A 17926-nucleotide genomic window follows, 5' to 3' on the forward strand; every position below is an offset into this window, starting at 1 on the left:
AAGAAAAGGACCTTTCAGAAATCAAACAACTTGCTCAGAATCATTTACAACAATAACTCCACTTGTGACAAATGCTCAGGTTGTTTTATCTTGCCATCCACAAAAAGTGTGATGGGGAGAACAGGGCCTCACTAAGCGTGTTTGATTTTCATAGAAACGAACACGATAAATTGTCATCCGTGAAATGATATCTCCAGAGTCCAAGTCTGAAGAAGGGTCCCAACCCGAAAGGTTGTCTGTCCATTTCCCTCCACAGATGCTGCCTGTTGAGTTCCCTCAAAGGAGCATTGAGTTCCTTCAAAAGAACATTGAGGTCCTTAAGCAGCTTGCTTTTTACCCCAATGACTTTTTTTCTGTCCGCTCTGCTTAATACCGGTAATCCTCAGCGAAACCATTGGATACAACTCTGCACACAACATTTTGAAGTCTTCAACACTTTGTAAATGGAACACCAGAGATGACAGAACTTAAGATGTGCAAGGAATTCACAATCTGGTGGTTCTCTTTACACAAAAACCTAAAGCGTCTGATGCAAATTTTTAGTTTACTTTAGAAATCACCGGGTGTAGCCAGCAATGGCTGCCTCTCCAACAGTCTATCTGTCCCTTCTTTGTGTTTTAATAGTATGTGTTAAATGTTTGTTTTTAGTGTTCTTCAGTTGATTTATGTGGGAGGTGGGGGGGGTGGGGGGGATACGACGGGGACACGATTTTTTTCCGAGGAGTTGGCGGCCTTTGTTGGTGTCCGATTTTTGAGAGCTCCGCCGCGGGTGTGGCGGACTTACCATCGCGGAGCTCACGATCACTTTGCCAGGGATTGACCTCGGAGCTCCACCGCGGGTGCCTGCGGACTTACCATCGCGGAGCTCACGATCCCTTTGCCAGGGATTGACCTCGGCGCTCCACCATGGGTGCCTGCGGACTTACCATCGCGGAGCTCGCAATCCCTTTGCCAGGGATTGACCTCGGAGCTCCACCATGGGTGCCTGCGGACTTACCATCGCGGAGCTCGCGATCCCTTTGCCAAGGACCCGCCTCGGAGCTCCACCACGGGTGCTTGCGGACTTAACATCGCGGAGCTCGTGGTCTCTGGTCAGAGACCGACTTCGGGAACTCCAAGCCGCAGGAGCTTCGACCACCCGACGCAGAGGCTTTGACCGCCGGCTGTGGGAGCTTCGATCGCCCTGACGGATGGTTCAACTGGCCCAACCGCGAAAGAATAAAGAGGGAAGAAGATTGGACTTTTTTGCCCTTCCATCACAGTAAGGAATGTGGGGAATCCGCTGTGGTGGATGTTTATGTTAACTTTTATGTAGTTGTGTGTCTTGTTCCTTTTTTTTCGTATGGCTGTATGGTAATTCGCATATCACTGTACCTTAGATGGTACATGTGACAATAAAAGACCTTTGAAACCTTTGTGATACAGCGGGAAACAAGCCCTTCTGCCCACAGCGATCACCCTGTGCACTAACACCATCCGACACACTAGGTACAATTTACAGAAGCCAATTAACCTACAAACCTGCACGTCTTTGGAATGTGGGAGGAAACCCGCACGGTGATAGGGAGGACGTACAAACTCCGTACGGACAGGATCCCCTGGGTATCTGACGAAGTAAGGCCGCTATTCTATCACTGCCCACTCTGCTGCCCAGTTGTGAAAAACATCTTGCAATGACTATCCTCTTAGATAGTTTGACACCATTTTGCACTGGTTTTCCTAACTATTATCACCATGATGTCCTGCTATTCCCACTGAAGACAGATGCAGTCCGGAATATACTTTATCAAAAGCAGGAACTCTTTTAAACAAAATATCAGGTATAAATCATGGTGCTGGATGACAGGTTTTGCCAGAAGATGCAGATCATTAGCACTCAACTAACTAAACAATAAATGACCCAACAAGCAGCAGGTAATGCAAAGGAAAACGTTACATCAAGTTGCACACTTGGTCTTACTGACATAGTGGCTAACTGTTTGGGTATAATCACTATTAAATGTAGCTACACCACCAATTGCAACCCAGCAATGGTACACATCCATATAAATAAGGATCATCAAAATTCCACATCATTAGCTTGCATTAACCTCTTCAGTGCCACCCCCAAGTATACTCGGGTCATGGCCAATAGTGAACAAAAAACTTGGCAGTGAACAGGTTAACAAACATTGCCTCACACATCACAGGTACACTAAAAGATCAAGACTGCCATTTGGAATCTCACCATTCAAAGCAACGCCGCCTGTCTGCTACCTCACGTGGAAACCTTTGGGATGAAAATGTAATGAGGATATTCACAGAACATGCATTCACTCACATTAATGGTCTTCAGATCTCCCTTGATTTCCACACTTGGGATGTTGTGATACCAGTCTGCTGCCAGGTTCCTTTGCACGATGAGCTGTAGGTTGATGGGCTGCAGGATCTCAATGTCAGCCTGAGTTAGATTGGTCTGCAGCACGGACCTGACAGATAAATGCCCATCAATAAAAACGTTCTGGATGGAATCACGGCACTTTATAGAAGTTCATTGCCTTTCACATCATTAATAATATCTTAATTTAACGTCCAGAATGAATGATCTGTAATGTGCTGCCAGAGGATGCAGTTGAGGCAGCTACTATTGTTATGTGTAAGAGACATTTGGACAGGTACAGGTATGGGATAGATTTAGAGGGTTATGGGTCAATCGTGGGCAGGTGGGACATGGTGGCCGGCCTGGGTTATTTGGACCACTGTTTCCACACGTATGGCTCTATGTTAAAACAATTTTTTGGCTCAAAGGGAATTTGGTGCCAGATATTGCCTGCAAGTGGGGAAAGAGGTGGGGAAGTGAAGAATATCTTTCAAACTGACGTGATCAGCCAGTGCAAGGGTTGCTCACACCATCTATCCTGCTCACTACGGATAGGTGACGTATTAAGGATCCTCAGTCTGAAGAAGGGTCCCGACCTGAAACATCACCTATCCATGTTCTCCATGGATGCTGTCTGACCTGCTGAATTACTCCAGGACTGTGTCTTTCCTTGGTAAACCAGCATCTGCATTCATTGTTTCTACATTGAGTCTGCTCACAGCTGAGACCAGCGAAGCAGCATGTTCTTTCAAACTACATCAGGAGTTCATCAGAATTACTGAGTGTCCCAAGTGGTGATTATTGAAGTCGTCACTGTGGTACCAACCCAGGGAAAGGTGAGTTAGATTGTCAAGCACCCCTCTTCAAGAGTAGGAAGAAATTGCAGATGCTGATTTAAACCGAAGATAGACACAAAAAGCTGGAGTAACCCAGCGGGACAGGCAGCATCTCTGGAGAGAAGGAATGGGTGATGTTTCAGGTTGAGACCCTTCTTCAGACCCGAAACGTCACCCATTCCTTCTCCCCAGAGATGCTGCCTGTCCAGCTGACCCCTCTTCAAGTTATTGGTTACAGTTGAGGTTATTCAGTCCTGATCATTACAGACAATTGGCGATAAGTTAGTCATTCCCCCACTACAAAGAGTGAGTGGCCTGGTGGCACAGCAGTAGAGTTGCTGCCTCACAGCGCCAGGGACCCGGGTTCCATCCTGACTACGGGAGCTGTCTGTATGGAGTTTGTACGCTCTCCCCATGACCGTCTGGGTTTTCTTTGGGAAGCTCAGTTTCCTCCCACACTCCAAAGATGGACAGGTTTGTCGGCTGATTGCCTTGGTATAAATGTAAATTGTCCCTAGTGTGTGTAGGATAGTGTTGATGTGCGGGGATCGCTGGTCGGTGCGGACTCGGTTAGCCGAACTGTATCTCAAAACCAAACTAAATTACAACTGAACTATGTCCTGCCACCATGCAAGCTCACAAAGCGTATGATTGACAGCAAGAACCCCTGGATAATTCTTTCTCTTGCCTTCGGCATGAGAGGCAGGTGCAAACCAACTGCCAGTATTTTACAGTACCCATATCCCTCTTCCCCACTGCTCCTCTGGCTAGAATGAATGTCCCAGCCCACCCTTCCCAAATAGGTCATTCAGAAAGCAATTCAATGCTGTAAAATGCCTGCACGCCCAGCAAGAACACTGATCAAAAAAAACGTGTGCTAACACTAGCACTACCATCATCTGGACGGTCAGTTGTCACAGTTTGACCACCCTTCTCTTGGATCATGATTCATCTGCAACCAAACTCTAAAGCAGAGAGGCAAAAATTCCACATTCTGTAAAAATTCAACTGCATTTTATAAAATGAGCACCACACACCCATGCACATAAGAAAATGCTTGTATATAAACATGCCCAGCAACAGCAAGCCGTTCTTATAGAGGCTGATATATATTTGAAGGAAAACTTGACCTCAAACCATTTAAGACATTTTGAGGTGCAAGGTATAAATGTTAGAATTAACCTTGAGAGTTTCAGCTGCGTCAGGTTTACATCCATGACATCCAGGACAGGTGGCACAGAGAACTGTTTGCCTGGGATTAGAGTGAATCTATTCCGAACAGTAATCAATCCCAAATCTGCCACCAAGGCATTCATGGAGATGGAGGATTCGGGGATGATGATAACTGGGGCTTTCAGATTGATGTCCATTGCCAATCGAACACTCTTCTGGGCAAAATCCTTCACGCTGGAGGCTGCTTTCTCTGCTGCCTGTGCTGTGGCTGCACTTAGTGCTTCCTTCACTGCTTGGAAGTTGTCAAAGAAGTTCTACGGTAAATACATCAAGAGTTAGCATGTCCACATTCAAATCACTCGCTCATTTCCAATGAACATTAGAAAGATTTTTCATACGATTTGAATTATGGCATTTTGTTCCCTACATTAAACTAAGTAAGTAATTTTCAGGTTTTGACCAGAAACATCTCCTATTTATTTTCCTATTTATTTTCCTATTTATTTTCACCAGAGATGCTTCCTGACCCGCTGAGTTACTCTGCCATTTTGTCACGCGTTATGAGGTACAGTGAACAGCTTTTATTGTGTGCTAGCCAGTCAGCAGAAAGACAATATATGAATATAATCAATTCTTCCACAGTATTCAAATATATGATAAAAGGAATAACATGAATAACATTTGGTGCAAGATAATGTCCAGTAAAATCCAATCAAAGATAGAGCAAAGGTCTCCAATGAGGTAGATAGGAAAAACTGTCCCTGAATCTGGAGTTTTGCGTTTTTACACTTCTGTACCTTTTGCCCGATGGGAGAGAGGAGAAGAGGGAGTGACCAGAATGAGACTGGTCCTTGATTATGCTGGTGGCCTTGCCGAGGCAGTGAGAGGGGCAAGTGGAGTCAATGAAAGAGAGTTTGGTTTGTGTGATGGTCTGATTACAAACACGTCATCCACAATGTACTGATAAATTTGGCATGGACACTGAGAGCTGAAGGGCCTGTTCCTGTGCTGTTCACCAGGCACAATAGGGCAGTAGTGAAAACAAATGGATGGAAAATTTCCATCTGTGTAGCGGATCAACATAAAATTATTAGCAACAAAATTATTTATTGAGTGTTGCAAAACAAAACTTCAACTTAGAAAAACATTTCAACCTTTGACTTATCGTCCATTGTCAGGAACAGATGTGATTTTTTTGACATGCTTAAATTCTGGAATGAGGTTAATACTCGGCTGGCCAATCAGAATCACATAAGTTACCATTCGATCAATGCCATACCAGGCCATTTAGACAATATAATCAGTACTTCTGCAGATAATGATCAATAGTGATAAATGTCTGTGGCATTAAAGCATTCATGCTTTCCCCTATTAAGATTACAGCATCAAATTATTTATCCACTTGAATGCATGACCAAAGATTACAATAATATATTTTTCAGGCTAACGAGGAATCAAGATTATCAGTAAATAAAATTGAAGTGCGATGTTTTTAAAAGTGTGCTGACGGAAGCTCAGGATGTGTACATCCCAGTTAGAATGAAGGGCAAAGCAGGCAAACGTAAGGAAGCTTGGCTGACGAGGGAAATTGAGATGTTAGTCAAAAACAAGAAGGGTGCATGGGACAGGTAACGGCAGCTGGGATCAAGTGCATCCCTGGAGGAGTTTCTGGAACTAAGGAGTATACTAAAAAACAAAATCAGAAGGGCAAAAAGGGGCCAGGAGATAGCCCTGGAGGGTAGCATTAAGGACAATCCCAAAAGATTTTATAAATACATAAGGGGGAATAGGGTAACTAGAGAGAGAGTGGGACCTCTCAGGAATCAACGCAGTCACCTCTGTGTGGAGCCACAGGAGGTGGGCAAGGTGCTAAATGAGTATTTCTCCTCTGTAGTTACCGAGGAGAAAGACAGTAGGACCGAGGAAATTGGAGCAGTCACTGGAAGTGCCTTGAGAGCAATCAGGGCTACAGTCGAAGAAGTACTGATGGTACTGTTGTGTTTGAAGGTAGACAAATCTCCAGGGCCTGATCAGATATATCCGAGGACATTGTGGGAAACTAGAGAGGAAATTGCGGGAGCCCTGGTTGAAATTTACGAGTCGTCCTTAAATACAGGAGAGGTGCAGGAAGACTGGAGGGGGGCAAATGTTGTGCCTCTTTTCAAGAAGGGCTGCAGGGAAAATGTTGGGAACTATAGGCCGGTGAGCTTAACATCTGTAGTTGGTAAGTTACTAGAGAGTATTCTGAGGGATAGGATATACAGGCATTTGGATGGGCAAGGGCTGATTAGGGACAGGCAGCATGGTTTTGTACGTGGGAGGCCGTGTCACACAAATCTGATTGATTTTTTTTGACGTGACCAAAAAGGTTGATGAGGGCAGAGCTGTAGATGTTGTGTACATGGACTTCAGTACGGCGTTCGACAAGGTTCCGCATGGTAGGCTGCTCTGGAAGGTTAGATCGCATGGGATCCAAGGAGAGATAGCTGAATGGATCGCAAATTGGCTCCATGGAAGGAAGCAGAGGGTGATGGTGGAAGGCTGCTTCTCAGACTGGAGGCCTGTGACTAGTGGTGTGCCTCAGGGTTCGGTGCTGGGCCCGTTACTGTTTGTCATCCACATCAATGATTTGGATGAGAACATACAGGGCAAGATTAGCAAGTTTGCTGATGATACAAAAGTCAGTGGTTTTGCAGATAGTGAAGATGGTTGTGAACGATTGCAGCCGGATCTGGATCGATTGGCCAGGTGGGCGTAGGAATGGCTGAGGGAATTTAATACAGAGAAGTGTGAGGTGTTGCACTTTGGCACGTCGAACAAGGGCAGGACCTACACAGTTAATGGTAGGGCTCTGGGTAGTGTTGTTGAGCAGAGGGATCTAGGAGTACAGGTGCATGGTTCCTTGAAGGTAGATAAGGTGGTCAAAAAGGCTTTTGGCACTTTGGCCTTCATCAGTCAGAGTATTGAGTATAGAAGTTGGGAGGTCATGGTGCAGTTGGAAAAGACATTGGTAAAACCGCATTTAGAATATTGTGTTCAGTTCTGAGCACCATGTTATAGGAAAGATATTGTCAAACTTGAAAGGGTTCAGAAAAGATTTACGAAGATGTTGCCAGGACTAGAGGGTGTGAGCTGCAGGGAGAGGTTGAGTAGGCTGGGTCTCAATTCCATGGAGCGCAGGAGGATGAGGGGTGATCTTATTGAGGTGTATAAGATCACGAGAGGAATAGATCGGGTAGGTGCACAGAGTCTTTTGCCCAGGGTAGGGGAATCGAGGACCAAAGGACATAGGTTCAAGGTGAAGGGCAAAAGATTTAATAGGAATCTGAGGGGTAATTTTTTCACACAGAGGGTGGTGGGTGTATGGAACAAGATGCTAGAGGAAGTAGTTGAGGCTGGGACTATCCCATCATTTAAGAAACAGTGAGACAGGTAGATGGATAGGATAGGTTTGGATGGATATGGACCAAGTGCAGGCAAGTGGGACTAGTGTAGCTGGGACATTGTTGGCCGGTGTGGGCGAGTTGGGCCGAAGGGCCTGTTTCCACACTGTATCACTCTGTGACTCTAGTGTAGCTGGGACATTGTTGGCCGGTGTGGGCGAGTTGGGCCGAAGGGCCTGTTTCCACACTGTATCACTCTGTGACTCTAGTGTAGCTGGGACATTGTTGGCCGGTGTGGGCGAGTTGGGCCGAAGGGCCTGTTTCCACACTGTATCACTCTAGGACTCTAAGTAGTAAAAAAGGGATGTGTAGGAAGGAACAGCAGATGCTGATTAACAGCGACGATAGACACAAAATACTGGAATAACTCAGTGGGTCAGGCAGCATCTCTGAAGAAAAGGAATAGGCAACGTCACCTATTTCTTTTCTCCAGAGATGCTGCCTGACCCGCATAAAAAAAAGGATATTGGACAATCAGATATCTTCTGTAGAAATATTGAAGACACAGTAAAGTAAGTTGATGTGAGAAGTAAAATCATGTTCAATAAATTTTAAGTTTTTTTTTAAAATGGAAGACATTTAATAAAATATACCTACTAATTTTCAAGCAATCGGCAGTTTTAATCATGGGTTAGAAATTCTCTGTACCTGAAAGGGGTGGAGGCTCAGTCCGACTTACTTCAAAGCACACTTTAATAAGATTAAACGATATCAAAATTATCAAGGGATGTGCGAATCGGTCGGTGTTGAATGGAAGGTGACATGTATCACCTATTCTTGCATCGATTTGTTTTTAAATAGATTGGACTTACCAGTAATGACATGAGGAACTTTTGTAGATAGATAATCTGAATGCAACCAACTCGTAAAGTGATTTTTCCATCCACTTTTGACATATCTGCATAGGACTCATCATCAATCGCATTTGGATAGAGAGTTACATTGAAGCTGAACACTTCATTTCCAACAATGGAAACAGCCTGGAAATGTCGGAGGTACAGCAGTTGATTAAAAACATTGGCATTCCAAATTAAATACTAAATAACAAATATGCTTCACTCCTAAGACTACAAGTTGGCTGGTCACCATTTCTGAACCAAGTGTGGGAGCAGTATCTCTTGGAGTGGAATGTCAAAATGGGACCAGATTGTTAACACTATTACTTATTGCTGATTATGGCAGTAATGCAAATTCATTTTTTATTCCTGTTTACTTTATCCACCTGATTATCCAATTGTCATTTTTTCTTGGCCAATGCCACCCAAGTATAAATTCTCCCCTCTCCTCCTGTGTTTTAGCAAAGACAACTTCAAGTGCAAGGATTTTCAGAATAGGCCACAACCAGAAAAAGAAAAACATATTTAGTTTTATCATTTATCATTTAGTCATCGTCATCTGCTATGTTTTGGAAAAACATCAGAATCCAGCTCAAAATTCTACCCTGATAATAAGCTGGAAGAAATGATTCGTGGCTTTGATGAGAACCATAGTCCTCTATGCATTTTAACTCTGAGGAAGCCAAGTCTATAGTCTTTTTCACGCAAAGTGTGGTGGGTGTACAGAACAAGCTGCCGGAGGAGGTAGTTGAGGCAGTGACTATCCCAACATTTAAGAAACAGTTGGACAGGTACATGGATAGGACAGGTTTGGATATGGACCAAGTGCAGGCAGGTGGTACTAGTGTAGGTGAGACATTGTTGGCCGGAGTGGGCAAGTTGGGTCGAAGGGCCTGTTTCCACACTGTATCCACACTGTATCACTCCATGACCCTATGACTCAAAGAAGCGAATGTTCTTTTCTCAGGGCAGCTTGGGGCAGCTAATAAAGGGAGTCTTCCAATGGCAACTAGATTCAGAAAATAACCACACTAAAGTCAATGGTATTGTAGGTGCAAAGATTGTGATAGAAAATCACACCTAAATCTTGATCAGTTGGGCTGAGGAATGGTTAATGGAGTTTCATGCAGGTGAGTGCAAGGTGTTGTTTTGGGTAGCTAACCAGGGCAGAACCTTCACGGTAAATGGCAGGGCTCTGGACAGTGATGTAGAGCAGAGGGATCTAGGAGTGCAGGTACATAGTTCCTTGAAAGTGGCGTCACAAGTAGATAGGGTGGTCAAGAAGGCATCGGCACATTGGCTTTGATCAGAGAGGGCACTGAGTCAGAACTCTTAAGTTGAGTATTGAGATGGAATTGTAACATAACAGCTGCTGTTACAGTTGCACAAGACATTGGTGAGGCCACATTCAGAATATTGTGTTCAGTTTTAGTCACCCTGTTGTTGGAAAGATGTTGTTGGAAAGGGTCCAGGGAAGATTTACAAGGATGTTGCTAGGACTTTATGGTCTAAACTATAGGGGGAGGTTGGGCAGGCTAGGATTTTATTCCGTGGAGTGCAGGAGGATGAGGGGAGATCTTGTAGAGGTGGAGAAGTCGTTTACCCAGAGTAGGGAAAATCAAGAAACTGAGGACGTAGGTTTTAAGGTGCGATGGGAAACTGAGTGACAACACTTTTACACAGAGGCTGGTGGGTGTATGGAATGAGCAGCCAGAGCAGGGAGTTGAAGCGGCTCAGCAGAGCCACTGCCTCACAGCACCAGGACTGAGGTGCAATTCTGACCTCAGGTGCTGTTTGCATGGAGTTTGCATGTTCTCCCTATAACCACATGGGTTTCCTCTCTGTGCTCCACTTAGACTATAGGGACATATGATGTCAGAGCAGAATTAGGCCATTCGGCCCATCAAGTCTGCTCTACCATTTGATCGTGAATGGTGATATAATTTTCCCTCTCAACCCCATAACCTTAGATGCCTTCTCTCCATAACCTTAGATGCCTTTACTAATCAAGAAGCTATCAAAATCCACTTTGAAAACACCCAATGACTTGGTCTCCACACCCATCTGTGGCAATGAATTCCACAGATTCACCCCCTCTTCTCTATTCTAAAGGTATGTTCTTTTACTCTGTGCCCTCTGGTCCTAGACTCTCCCACGACAGGAAACACCCTCTCCACATCAGTTTTTCATGATTCAGTAGGTTTCATATCATATCATATCATATATATACAGCCGGAAACAGGCCTTTTTTCGGCCCTCCAAGTCCGTGCCGCCCAGTGATCCCCGCACATTAACACTATCCTACACCCACTAGGGACAATTTTCACATTTACCCAGCCAATTAACCTACATACCTGTACGTCAATGATATCCTCCCTCACATTCCCTCCCACATTCAAAAGACGTTCATTAGACATGTTAATTAGCTACTGTAGATTACACCAAATGTGTGGGAATGTGGTAGGATTTGGAAGGAGTTGATAATAATGTGGAAAGAGGAAAGCAAGTTGAGTTGAAGTATGATTGGTGTAAATGGGTGGGTGATAAGTGTAAATAGGTGGCCAGACTTGAGCTGGCGGCCTGTTTGCATGATGTATTTCTCAATAACTTTATGATAGTTACTATAAAATATCACTCAGTTTGTCACGTTGTTGTGAGAGATTGTTACTCTGTGAATGGTACAGCTTCTACTCCTTCTGTCGTGCCATGCAAGTTGATAAACACTGCACAATAGCAAGTGTGTTATACAAAATATAATTCTTGATGCACAGAGCAGACAGAGACATAAATTCAGATACCCAAAGGAAATTTTATAAATAAAATTACCTTTTTATGTCGAGTCTTTGAGTCGACATCTGTAACAATAATATCTCGAAGTCTGGCAAAGACTTGTGTCTGCTTTGACTGCACTGAAATGGATGCATCCAAACCTGTATAGTTACAGAAAGAATTCAGTAATGACTATATTAACACACTTATTTAGATGAAGTAAGGCTAACGATGAACATCCACTTTGCAAACTTTCACTGGCATACTGGTAATACAACAGCAATGAGCATTACGTCAAGAACTTGCTCAGATTGTGTCAGTTTATCACTGGGTTTTAACTTGCAGAAAAAATATGTAAGTATCCCCAGTCTAGGGGTGGCAAGGGCTCCCACACTCCGACTCACAGGTTTGTAGGTTAATATGCTTAGTAAAATTGTAAATTCTCCCCAGTGTGTGCAGGATAGTGTTAGTACACGGGGATTGCTGGTCGGCGCGGTCTCGGTGAGCCGAAGGGCCTGTTTCCGCACTGTATCTCTAAAAAAAAGGAAACCTCGAAAACATTTCCCTGATGTAAGAATTTCAGGAAATTACAAAAAAAAAGTGAGCAAACGTAATGTGGTTAACTCAGGACCTTTGTATGCTGGAGAAGCGCGAGTCTAACATAGTGTAGGTAAGGTAAAGGTCATGTCAGGAGAGACATAGAAACATACACAATAGGTGCAGTAGGCCATTCGGCCCTTCGAGCTAGCACCGCCATTCAAAGCGATCATGGCTGATCATCCACAATCAGTACCCCATTCCTGCCTTCTCCCCATATCCCTTGATTCCGCTAGCCCCAAGAGCTCTATCTAACTCTCTTTTGAATGCATCCAGTGAATCAGGCTCCACTGCCATCTGAGGCAGAGAATTCCATAAATTTACAACTCTCTGGGTGCAAAAGTTTTTCCTCATCTCAGTTCTAAATGGCTGACCCCTTATTCTTAAACTGTGGCCCCTGGTTCTGGACTCCCCCAACATCGGGAACATGTTTCCTGCGTCTAGTTTGTCCAATCCCTTAATAATTTTATTTGTTTCTATAAGATTCCCTCTCATCCTTCTAAATTCACCCAGAGAGTTGTGAATTTGTGGAATTCTCTGCCACAGAAGACAGTGGAGGCCAATTCACTGGATGAATTTAAAAGAGAGTTAGATAGAGCTCTAGGGGCTAGTGGCATCAAGGGATATGGGGAGAAGGCAGGCACAGGTTACTGATTGTAGATGATCAGCCATGATCACAATGAATGGCGGTGCTGGCTCGAAGGGCCAAATGGCCTCCTCCTGCATCTATTTTCCATGTTTCTATGCTCAAATCCTCCTGTTATGAAAGCCAACATGCCATTAGCTTTCTTCACTGCCTGCTGTACCTGCATGCTTACTTTCAGTGACTGATGTACAAGGACATTCAGACAATAATCTGCCATCTTGTTCTTGGCACCAAAGTGGATTAGCTCACATTTATCCACATTAAACTGCATCTGCCATGCATCTGCCCACTAACCCAACCAATCCAAGTCACCCTGCTTCCTCATAGCAGCCTCTTCACAGTTCACACTACCACCCAGCTTTGTGTCATCTGGAAATTTGTTAATGTCACCTTTAATTCCTAAATCATTTATATTGTGAATAGTGGAGGTCCCAGTGGGGGGGGAGGGGGTGGAGGAGGAGGAGGAGGAGGAGGAGGAGGAGGAGGAGGAGGGGGAGGGGGAGGGGGAGGGGGAGGGGGAGGGGGAGGGGGAGAAACCTAACGTAGGTCAGGGGGAGAACATGCAAACTCTGTACAAACAGCACCCTGCCTTGTTCTCTGCCTTTTGCATTTCTGAAGCTTTGTTGACCTGAACCTGTTCTCTCTCTCCATAGATGCTGCAGGCCCACAATATTTCTAGAATTTTGGTTTGAATTCATATTTTTCAAGAAACTAGAAAAAGTTGAGTAACAAAGAAACGGACAAATCACCCAGCAGGCTTCCTTTCAACACGCATCTTACCTTGTACTCTGATGTCTGCAATATTGCGCCTCTCATCACACACAGCTACATTAAATGCATCCATCATGGCAAACAGCTTGAAATCAACTTCCTTTGAGCTTTTCAAAACTAATTAAAAAAAAAGAATTTAAGGTGTACAGATGATTACAATATTCAGATGATTTAATAGCTGCATCTAAAATATACAAGATCATAAAATATATTTCTTTCTGAAATAGGCGAACCTATTATTTACATTTAACTCCAGATCCGGTCGTAAGCAAAATATAAAACCTCACAGATAAAGGCATCAGAATAAGTTTTCACTGACGGGACCAATTATTTTTGGCTCCCTCATAAATGCGTTAGATATCCTATTGACGATTTTCATTTGCATCAAGCCCATTTCAGGAGGGGAAGTAGGATCATTCTGGTTGCCTGACAGGGTACGTTAGATCCCAAGACAGAAAGCATCTTGGACAGGAACAAGATTCCTGTGTGTGCAAGGGTCTCGACCCAAAACGTTGCTTATTTATGTTCTCCAGAGACGCTGCCTGACCCGCTGAGCACTGTGTATCTTTCGCTCAAGATTCCTGATGTTTCTCCATGCAAACAAATAACCTTTGAGAAAATAAAAGGGTTGTGGAAGTATAATCCACAACAGATTCAGACACAAGCTCCCCCGGCCAAGGGAAGAGCTTTAGATGCATCTGGTAGACACAAAATGCTGGAGTAACTCAACGGGTCAGGCAACATCTCTGGAGACCCAGTCTGAAGAAGGGTCTCGACCCGAAACGTCACCCATTCCTTCTCTCCAGAGATGCAGCCTGACCCGTTGAGTTACTCCAGCATTTTGTGTCTACCTTCAATTTAAACCAGCATCTGCAGTTTTTTTCCCGAGATGTATCTGGTGATTGTTTGAAGTAAGCAGAATTCTTTCACAGAGAAGATTTATACAAAATTAGTCCATTCTTAATAATCTGTGTATGGGCTTGCAAGTTTATTCTCTAGGTTTAGCTCTTCACACACCTCAGTTAGTTGAAGACCATATATCAAAATGCTGACAACATAACACATCTGCCCCTCAAAAAGACGCTAACATTAATCCTGATCAGTGGATGATAAATATCAGGCTCTGAAAATGCCCTGTACCTTTTTTTGCAGCATCTCCTTTCTCCTGCCCCTGATCCTGTAACTTTGTTTCATGGTCCTTCTCAGTAGAGGCTGTACTTCCTGATGGAATAGCTGAGGTCAGGAAATTGATGGTGGAAAGCAAAGCTTTTGCATGCAACAGGAAATTCAGTGAAGAAACTGCGACCTAGAAATGAAAACAAAAATATTTTTCTGATTTATAGCAGATTATAACAATATGCTGTGCTGCCTCCTTTATCAAATTCCTTTTGTAATTCTTCCACTATTATTCTCGCACTTCAAATATATTCCTGACAATCATTCAAATAAAATTAAAACCATTTCAGTAGAGAATATCTGTTGGATTCTTCTATTTATATTCTTCTGCCGATGGTCAAGTTTATTTCAGTGATAGAGCGTGGGAACAGGCCCTTCAGCCCACCAAATCCATGCTGACCATTGATAACCAGTTCATGTTATTCCACTTTCACACTAGGGACAATTTACAGAGGCCAATTAACCTACAAACCCACACTCTTTGGGATGTGGGAAGAAACCAGAGTAGCTGGAGGAAACCACGTGGTCACAGGGAGAACGTGCAAACTCCACACAGACAGCACCCAAGGTCCCAATCAAACCCGGGTCTCTGGAGCTGAGAGGCAGCAGTTCTACCAGCTGTGCCACCCATACTCCCCTGTGCAGGAAATGGAATGGACATTGTGTGCAAGGGAAAGCACACATGAGAACAAAGCTCTACATCATGTAACATGGCGAGCAAAATTAGAGCACATGGCATTGGGGGTAGGGTATTGGCATGGATAGAGAATTGGTTGGCAGAGAGGAAGCAAAGAGTAGGAATAAACGGGTCCTTTTCAGAACGGCAGGTAGTGGCGAGTGGAGTGCCGCAAGGCTCGGTGCTGGGGCCGCAACTGTTTACAATATATATTAATGATTTGGATGATGGAATTAGAAGTAACACTAACAAGTTTGCGGATGACACAAAGCTGGGTGGCAGTGTGAACTGCGAAGAGGATGTTAGGAGGTTGCAGAGTGACTTGGACAGGTTGAGTGAGTGGACAGATGCATGGCAGATGCAGTATAATATAGATAAATGTGAGGTGATCCACTTTGGCGGCAAAAATAAGGAGGCAGATTATTATCTCAATGGTGTCAGATTAGGTAAGGGAGAAGTGCAATGAGACCTTGGTACCCTTGTACACCAGTCACTGAAAGTAAGCATGCAGGTACAGCAGGCAGTGAAGAAAGCTAAAGGCATGTTAGCCTTCATAACGAGAGGATTTGAGTACAGGAGCAAAGAAGTCCTTCTGCAGTAGTATAGGGCCCTCGTGAGGCCACATGTGGAGTATTGTGTGCAGTCTTGGTCTCCTAATTTGAGGAAGGACGTCCTTGCTATTGAGGCAGTGCAGCATAGGTTCACGAGGTTAATCCCTGGGATGGAGGGACTGTCATATGAGGAAAGATTGGAAAGACTAGGCTTGTATTCACTGGAGTTCAGAAGGATGAGAGGGGATCTTATAGAAACGTATACAATTATAAAAGGACTGGACAAGCTAGATGCAGGAAAAATGTTCCCAATATTGGGGGAGTCCAGAACCAGGGGACACAGTCTAAGAATAAAGGGGAGGCCATTTAAAACTGAGGTGAGAAGAAACCTTTTCACCCAGAGAGTTGTGAATTTGTGGAATTCATTGCCGCAGAAGGCTGTGGAGGCCAAATCACTGGATGGATTTAAAAGAGAGTTAGATAGAGCTCTAGGGGCTAGTGGAATCAAGGGATATGGGGAGAGGGCAGGCACGGGTTACTGATTGTAGATGATCAGCCATGATCACAATGAATGGCAGTGCTGGCTCGAAGGGCCAAATGGCCTCCTCCTGCACCTATTTTCTATGTTTCTATGTGTTGTGTTTTCACATTTTCATCATGTGCAGCACTTTGCTTTTGGAAGCTGGTTGTAGTGATGTTGCTTCAGCACCAAGCACTGGCCAAGTCATCATGCAGACTACTTCCAACATTATGCTGAAAGGTCATCAACTCTGCCTCCTTTTGCTGACACACGGAGTACTTCCAACGTTGCCCATTGTATTTCTGGTTTCCAATATAACCACGTTGAGCTTCCTTCACATGTCTATGTGCCGGGATCATTCCAGCCAGTGGAACATTTCCCTTCTCTTCCCACTGGCTTGAATTTTATGAAAGATGTTTGATGCAACACAATGAAATGCTGGTTTAGTGTCAAGGCAGTTATTCTCACTTCAACACTGGAAGCGAGTTCTTCTGTACATATTTGGACTATGACGAATGAAGTCTGAAGCCTTGCAAATCTGCCATGACAGCAATTATTACACCTTCCACCTGTAATCATGGACTGTTGCCAACATTGGAGCTGTACTGTAACAGTTTTGTGAAAGCCACATCTACCATCAGAGCCCAAAGCTTCCGGCACTCAAGACAAGTGTCTGTAATCGCACAGCTTCAGCATATATATGCTCAGCTCCGCCAGTATTGAAAACAAAGATGGTCTTGGAGCTATCTACTACAGGTAGCTGTTTAAATCTGCTACCACCACGCATGACATGAATATAACTGATCATTAGTTGTGGGTTTGCTGAGTTCAGTCGAAGTCCATAATAATCACTAACAAAGCTGTAAAAAAAAAATAGGATTGTTGTAAAAACCTCTAGTTCACTAATGTTCCTCACAGATGGAAGTCTCCCATCCTTCAGAAGCCAGTCTGGCTTCTATGAAACTCCAGACCCATCACTTGTGGTAATTCCTCTGAAATGCTTACCAGTAGAAGGGTAGTTAAACAAGGCCATATCCAAAAATTACAGGGCCTCACGAGCTGAAGGAATCTCCCCTCACAAATTCTAAAATCTTCCACCGTTAATGCACCATCTATGTCATCCAAGTCTGGAAGGAGGTGCTGTAATTGTTCATCTTCAAGAAAGGAAACAAGTCCTACTGTGGTGAGCAGAGAGATCTTCCTGCTATCTGAAACAGGAAAACTCATCACGAGAATCCTCCTCATCTGCCTCCTACCATTGGATAAAGAACTGATCTCCAACTGGCAGCATGGATTCCATCTATCAAGGCATATGGGCCAGGACTTTCACAACCAGGACTTTTACCACACTATATCTCTAAGAAAATATGCAGGAAGCAGCATCAACCACAATACATCACCTTCTTTGACTTCACTGAAGGCTTTAACTCCACTAATCACAACATTCTTCTCAGTTTCCCACAAAAACTAGTCTCCATCTGCTGCATGACAGCATGCAAGCTAATACTGGGGAGTGCACAACAGAACCAGTCTATGAGAAGAAGGGTCTTGACCCGAAACATCACCCACTCCT

The 17926-nt window shown here is 44.1% G+C and overlaps 1 protein-coding gene across 5 annotated transcripts in view; it reads right to left on the minus strand.

Moving 5' to 3' along the window:
* The window catches only part of vps13c (vacuolar protein sorting 13 homolog C), a 288791-nt gene that overhangs the window by 160976 nt on the left and 109889 nt on the right, over positions 1–17926 (minus strand). For all 5 annotated transcript variants that reach the window (XM_078429970.1, XM_078429968.1, XM_078429967.1 and 2 more), the window contains 6 exons: positions 14571–14736; positions 13440–13547; positions 11474–11577; positions 8624–8791; positions 4378–4682; positions 2321–2468 (listed from right to left, as the gene is read on the minus strand). In XM_078429970.1, coding sequence (XP_078286096.1) covers positions 2321–2468; positions 4378–4682; positions 8624–8791; positions 11474–11577; positions 13440–13547; positions 14571–14736 — 999 coding nt within the window. The remainder of the gene's footprint in view (positions 1–2320; positions 2469–4377; positions 4683–8623; positions 8792–11473; positions 11578–13439; positions 13548–14570; positions 14737–17926) is intronic.

This window comes from Rhinoraja longicauda, chromosome 38, assembly GCF_053455715.1.
Source record: "Rhinoraja longicauda isolate Sanriku21f chromosome 38, sRhiLon1.1, whole genome shotgun sequence".
Taxonomy (NCBI): domain Eukaryota; kingdom Metazoa; phylum Chordata; class Chondrichthyes; order Rajiformes; family Arhynchobatidae; genus Rhinoraja; species Rhinoraja longicauda.